Genomic DNA, 7,348 nt, shown 5'->3' with positions numbered 1-7,348 from the left:
CTATTCTCTAAGTACGATCAAAAGATTGATTAGCAAGATACACAACCGATTAAACTTACATTTTTAGTTCTTTCAGTTTCCTCCAACATCTCAAGTATGTGTTTCTTAGTCTTAACATGCAATACACCTTTAATCACAAACAAAATAGAATATTAGAAAGTTGTAAGTAAAAGATATTGATTATTTAAATAAATTAACTTTACAAAGATATGAAATTACACCTTAAAAGAAAGATTTAAAGTTTATGATCCTTAACATGGAAAATAGTAACTTCTAATGACCTACTAATTATATTTGTGCCAACTCCGGCTAATATGGCGTGAAAGGAGAAATACAAGAGGAAATATTATCATGTTTGGTCAATCATACAAATTGTGTTGATTCTATCATGCTAAACTAAAGCATAGTTGTTGCCTCATGCTCGAATTGTTTGGCTATATGATGCATTGGGGCCATAATGTATATAGCCAAGGGGACCACGATTCTCCACGATTTTAGCTTATATTTCCCTTGATGGCCTTATCTTGAATCTCATCTGTATGGCACATTGTCACCCAATTTGCATTGTAGATCCAACTTAGGGGCTCAAAGATGGACAGTCATAAATCAATCACAGTGAGGGCCAACTATGTAATATTATGTGTTCCTCGTTGTATTAAAATGATGACATATTAAGGCCCTACTTGTTAAGAGTATACTTCCCCTAAGAAGATAGAAGTAGCCTATTTTTCCAAGGGACTGTCAATGTCAATGCAGGAGGCTGGATTTTATTATTACTTTATTAGTCTCATCTTTTACTCCTATGGAAGTGGAGATTGAAGTTGGCTACTTAACTATTATAGTTTCTTCCTTATTCCCCCAAGAAGCTTCAAGGTGAGCCCACTTACAGGTGTGCAATTCTGGTCATATAATAGACTTTTTTATCAAAATATTTTTACCAACACCAACAAAAATTACTTTAATTTTTATTTGAAAATTTTCTTTGCTCTTTTTTCGTTGGTTTTTTTTAACTTACTCAAGAATTTCTCAAATCCTATCTAAAATTTTCAAATAATTGCCCTGTCAAAATTGCCTTGAATCCATACTTTATAGCTATAAATGGATAGAATAAGAAATATATTGGCTCAATGGGCCGTATATGATGTGTACATACAACCAAACTCATTGATTACTAACAACAGATGATAACAACTTATTTATAATACAAAAAACAAGTCAAGATCAAGATTAAGTTTCGGATGTAGAGCTCCATTAATCCAAATCTCTCTAACTTAAGATTGATCTGCATAACAGAATCAGGCAAGCCTTGGAACATAGAGGTGAATTAATTTGAGGCAAGTCTGTTGATTGGTTGTATCGGTCTCGCATTACTCTTTGCATACTGCAAGGGAGAATTAATTTGAGGTAAGCCATTTGAAAATGGTGAGCTTAAAAAGAATCCATACATGCATGTTAATGGGGGTGGCCATTCAAAAAAATGCATGTTAATGGGGGTGGCGGGTGTCAATAATAAAAACTCACATAGTGAACAGCCTCCCTCAGTAATCGTACTTGTTCTTTCGAAACAGTCCTCACCTGAATTCATGAGATTTAGATAGAAATCTTGTTATTAGACTATCAAATAAATTGGATAGATACACTGATAAGTGAACAGTTTGAAGAGCACACCTTTCTGAGTATGGTCCAAACAACACCTTGAGTGCAAGGAGGAACAGTGAGAGAGCCCATGTATCTGTAATATTTCCGACTACCCATCTTTATATGCCTTGGATCCATCTCTCCAACTGTTCTCTCCATGTCGTGGGGCCCATCCGCAATTGACTTGATATGTTCCCTCAGTTGAAGTACACCACATACATATATGTATATTAGAGAGAGTTAAAAATCCCGAAAACTCGACAAGACTCGAACGAAGGTTGAGTCCCAATAGTCACAAACAACTCGCTAAAATCTCGAGTACATGTGACTATTAAGCTACATATATTTTCTATTATAATAGGGGAATGTCTAAGCAATTTCGCAAAAAGCCATTTCACAACCCATCTTTTGCAAGAGACGAGCCACCATATAGCTGAATTTTTCTTATTCATTTAATTGAGATGAGGTGGCAATTCTCTCTCGAAAAAAGGGACTCCAAAAATGCTATTGTGAAATTGCCTAGACAATACACTATAATAGAGTTTTTAATAATAAAATGTTGGAAATGTCTTAGAAATTTAGCACAAAGGTATTTATGGCCTCTTTATTTTGGGTGCATGGTATTGAACCTCCGACTTCAGGGGTTGAAGAACAGTCTTTACCAATTGAGCTAGAGGAGGCTCAACCCCTTTATTGCCCTTCTATATCTAGGAGATGGGCATAAGGAGGGGAGGGGGTGGACAGACATTGTGTGCCCATGTTTCTGCCCATTTTCCTCCTCCACAAATGGCAGGTTTAGGATGATCCAGTGGGGTTGTTTTTTGGGCCACAACCTATCCATGGAAGGGCCTTCCATGTGAATGCTTTGGACCCCCAAAAAATGTGGGCCCCCACCCTGTTTCTGCACTTGTGTGCAGGTAAGCTTACCTACACACTTGTGCAGGAACGCCAACCTCTCTCTCTCTCTCTCTCTCTCTCTCTCTCTCTCTCTCTCTCTCTCTCTCTCTCTCTCTCTCTCTCTCTCTCTCTCTCTCTCTCTCTCTCTCTCTCTCTCTCTCTCTCTCTCTCTCTGTGTGTAAAAGGCGCATACGCCCGAAGAGGCCCCCACTACTTCTTCATTGGGAAGGGAGGGGTGGCTAACTTGGCGCTGACTATTTGATCAAAGTGCAAGCGAGCTGGGGCGCAAGTGTTCCCCTAGTACTCTGATAAGGGAAGAGTCAATAAGAAACATATATGTTTGTTAAAGGGAGGATTCATAAGTTCAGGGATTTGAATGTGGAACAAAAGGTTGGAAAACTCAACCGTCTACCGAAAAGATATGCAGCAATATAGAAGAGACAATTATCTCACCAACAAATATATTTGGGTGGGATCAAATATATGACGGGCTTACCCGATATTGTAATCATTGTTGATCAGGAAGAAGAATATACGGCTCTTCAAGAATGTCTCACTTTGGGGATTCCGATGATTTGTTTAATCGATACAAATTGTAACCCAGATCGCTCTCTCTCTCTCACTCTCTCTCTCTACATATATATATATATATATATATATATATATATATATATATATAGAGAGAGAGAGAGAGAGAGAGAGAGAGAGAGAGAGAGAGAGAGAGAGTTAAAATCTAGAAAACTCGACTCGAAGTGAAAGTAGGTCGAGTCAAGCTCAACAGAGTTGCAAATGACTCGTTAAAACCCCAAGGGCAAGTGACTAGTACCATAAATATGATTACTATTTATACCAGACTTTATCACAATAAAATGTTAAATCGTGTTTGGCTTAGTATGGTGTGTTTGGTTATATGTTTTATAGTTGTGGGTTCAACTGCTTCTAGTAGCATTGTATACTTTTATGATAATTGAACGAGTCAACCCATTTTACAGTCGAGCTGAGTCAAGTCGGTTTTATTTGACTCATCAAGTTTTAGTAGAGAGGAAGCTTACCTGGGAAAGGAATGAGTCAGGTCGGCCTTTTTTGTACATGATTCCAACCACGGCAAGCTTATTGTCCGAGCTCTCATGAACCATGTGCACCTCAAGGGCAAAACTGTAATGATACAAGTAATGAGAGGGTGAGGACAGTGTATTTATTTGATTTCCTTAAGCTCACCTTATGGTTTTGAAAACTAAGACAATATATTTACTATCTAATGTTAATCAAGAACACTAACACTAAATCATTTCCCATATATTTTTTTTAACTTAATCAAGAATACTAAAACTTTGTATGTGCAAATGGTTCTGAAGTTGAATGTGATTATTTGCAAATAATGGTTACCAATAGCTCCCAAAGAGCCCTTAATTTCCCATTTACAAAGACTGGACAAAAATAATGTTATTTGCAGCGGAAGAGCAATTTGGGTGCATCCAAAGAGCCACTTATGTTCAAAATATATTAGCTGAAAAAGAAATAGAAATAAACAGTTCTAATGAAGATGAAGGGATAGAAGAAGCACCTCTTGCCATTGATGGTGTGCTCCGAGGGTGCATGCCAATGGCATTGTTTCAGCACATACTCAGTTCCATTGATATGAACTGACCCAGCGCCGTTAATCCATCTTAGCTGCATCCATAAATTACAAAAGAGAGTCATAATTATCTGATATTACTGGGATGTAGAATCAATTTGAGTCTAAAATTGATTCCTCACAGCAAACCAAAGGCCTCATTTTACCAAGAATCAGCTTTGGACCCAAAATCGATTCTCAAAATCCAAAACAAACATGGCTTAGGGCGTGTTTGGCAACCATTCTCCGTAGGGCTTTTATCAATTTTGCCTTGCGGAGAATGAGAAATGATGAAAAATTGGAAAAATCACATTTGGTAAGCATTCTCCAAGCGGATTTGATTCAGGTGATTCTCATTCCCTCGTTTTCTAATAGTGCAACTTGGGTCGGGCTCAACTGAGTAAGACAGGTTCAACCAGATTTCGGCTCGGGTTGCGTTGGCAATTCCTCGAGTTGGGTTGGGTTAGGGTTGACATGAACCGAACCCCACCTCCATCCTACAATTTTATCCCGATTTTAAAAATCTTAGGGGTATGTTTTTATTTATTTATTTATTTTTGTATTTTTTCTGTTTTTGCTCTAGGCTAACCCTAACCTAACCCGACTCTACCCAACCTGATTTGATACCATCCTTGACCCAAGGCTTGGATTGGGCCGGATTAGGGTTTACCATCCTCGACCCGAGAGGGTCAGAATTGGTCGGTTAGGGCTGACGGAATGCTAGGAAGTCAATGATTTACTATTTATAGTAAATGCGCAAATTACTATATTATTGTAAGTCTGAAACTCGCTATTTATAGTAGATATGGGATTGAAGGAAACTCCTATTATTACAAATGAAAGAAAAAAAAAAGAAGAAAGAAAGAATTGTAGAGGCACTCAGAAACACACGTTGAGGCTTTGAAGAAGAAGAAGATCTCCGAGAGACCATGCATTGGGACGTAGAATTGTGAGCCAAGAGAATCTCTCCTACTAGTTTTCATTTTTGTTTCTTTTTCTCTTATTAGATCATTGTTCCTTCCCTATGGACGATAAATAGAGAAAGTAGTTCTTTTATTTTATCTTTCTAGGAATTAAAAAATAGGTTTTTCCGAGTAGGGTTTGTTTTGCCTACTCTATTATATTTTTGGTGTTTCGATCTCTATTTTGAAATTACATGCATGAACGAAGGTCTGATTGAAAGCCTCATCGGCCCAATTGGATTATCGGCCATATAAATTCTGCAAAGTGATTTTAAAAATCCAAAAATACAATTTTGGATCATGCTATCTCGAGTTGGGTTTGGGTTGCTCCCCTATCGTTTCTACTCATTTCATCTGAAAACGACAAGAGTTGCCTAACACACCCTTAAACACATTTGAGCGGTGCTTCAAGGACTTAGGCTAAACTTAAATTTGCCAGAGCTAGGCAAATTCAAGCTAAACCTTGAAGGGTAAGTTTGGGTAACCTTGGACCTTTTGGAGTAGGAGGTCTCATTAGAGATAGTCAAGGGGTGACAATTATGGCATACTTTGGCCCTTTGGGGACGTCCGACTCAAATAACACGGAGATTAGGGCAGGTTTGCTCATTGGATAGATGAGATCAAGGATTGGATAGAACTTAAAAGGATAGTCCATCTCCTTCAAGCATGTCAAAAGAGCGGATGATTCAAATGCTGACAAGTTTTCCATAAAAAGGGGTTGCTAGAGCTAGGCTTGAGATCTTTGACTTTCTCTCTCCTTGACGGTTGTACCCTTTGTGTTGTTGTTCTTATCCGTGTATTGATCTCGCCGCAGGAGTGTCCTCCCCTTTTTCTCATTAATAAAATCAGTCCTATCACTTCCAAAGAAAACACCCACACCCTTACTGTAAATGTTGAGAGAGCCTTGCTAGCTTATATAGAGTATAAATCAAAGAAAGCAACATGAAAGAATGTTTGACTAAGAAGAAATATTTTCTTCATGGTTATTGTTTTTCCAACGACTTAGTCAGAAAATTTTCTTCATGGTTATTTTTTTTCAACTCACGAGTACAAAGATAACGGAGGAAAAACAGCTAAAGCTAACCATTTCTTACCAACTGCATTGATTAGTTGAACAAAAATTGAAAGATAAGTCTCACGACCAAAGCTGTTCTGTCCTACGTACGTCATTTTTGAATGTTTTGAGTGTGTGAAATCTATTTGAATATTCCACAAGGTGAAGAATAGTTCGAAGAAGTATAGTTCCACCAAGAAGATTAGTTCGGAGACTTGGAAACTCTAGTTGACTTAAAAGTGCAAGGGGTTGACTCAACTTTATCCAATCTTGATAAAAACAAAATGGCCATGCGAGGAGAACAAAAAATCACACAAGTAGATAGAGATTACGTGATTAGGCAACGTACCTACTTACACAGATTTAGCAATGATATATTGTTGGTGAGATCTGTGGCTGATGGAGATTTAAGATCAACAAGTGGAGATGCTTCAAGGCGCATAATCTCTCTCCTTAAGAGAAATTTCGCCCCCACCAGTACTTTACAAAGGGATCCGCGAATTGCCTCCAAGTTACAATGAAGCCTTGTAAGAAGATCCTATAAATGTTTGACGACGCTTTGCACAAGCGGAATCAAACCCAAAACGTCATTTAAGAGTTACAAGCCTTAGAGAAATTCACTAAAATTGTTTCTGCAGAAAAACAGTGTTTAGTGCATTGTTTTGTATACAGCTCAACCTTTAAAAAAAATAAGAATGTAGGGGATTTCAAGAGAGAAAAGATCCAGCAATAACTAACTCTTGAATGATAGATTTTTTGCTCTTTTTATAGAGCCATAGATGTCTTTTCAATGTGAAAAGCATCTCTTCAGAGTACCCTTTAGATTGTTTTGTACAATGGCCGTTAGATCGCACCTCTTCGCGATATAACTAATTTGAATCATCCATAAATTGTCCATTGAGTTTGAAATCATCCATGACTATTGGGAAGCAAAAGGACACGAAGAGATTCAAATTTGAAAGTGAAAAGATGTGTCCATTTTTCTCCCAACGGATAGATTTTCGCCCAACCGCGGTCGATTGGGCTACCCGCGGTCGCCCGCTGATATACTTCTAGACTTCTTATTTTTTCTGATCCAAAGAATCGCGGTCGACCGAGGCTACCGAGGTCGACCGGGGCTACCGAGGTCGACCGTGGCTACCGAGGTCGACCGGCCATACCTTTCTGGAAATCATATACATT

The 7,348-nt window shown here is 38.1% G+C and overlaps 1 protein-coding gene across 1 annotated transcript; it reads right to left on the bottom strand.

The window, feature by feature from the left end:
* Positions 1-1,324: 1,324 nt before the first annotated feature.
* LOC143855481 (alpha carbonic anhydrase 7-like) lies at positions 1,325-4,312 on the bottom strand. Its single transcript, XM_077365597.1, has 7 exons — positions 4,301-4,312; positions 4,100-4,206; positions 3,588-3,690; positions 1,961-1,974; positions 1,669-1,834; positions 1,522-1,575; positions 1,325-1,381 (listed from the first exon to the last, which is right to left on the bottom strand). Exons 1-7 carry the CDS (start codon positions 4,310-4,312, stop codon positions 1,325-1,327), a joined length of 513 nt encoding a protein of 170 aa, XP_077221712.1.
* Positions 4,313-7,348: the final 3,036 nt, after the last annotated feature.

The sequence above is a fragment of the Tasmannia lanceolata genome, unplaced genomic scaffold (assembly GCF_043159265.1).
Source record: "Tasmannia lanceolata isolate RefF3 unplaced genomic scaffold, GAP_Taslan_0.1 ptg000021l, whole genome shotgun sequence".
NCBI classification, from domain to species: Eukaryota; Viridiplantae; Streptophyta; class Magnoliopsida; order Canellales; family Winteraceae; genus Tasmannia; species Tasmannia lanceolata.
This window is presented reverse-complemented; position numbering and strand designations above follow the sequence as displayed.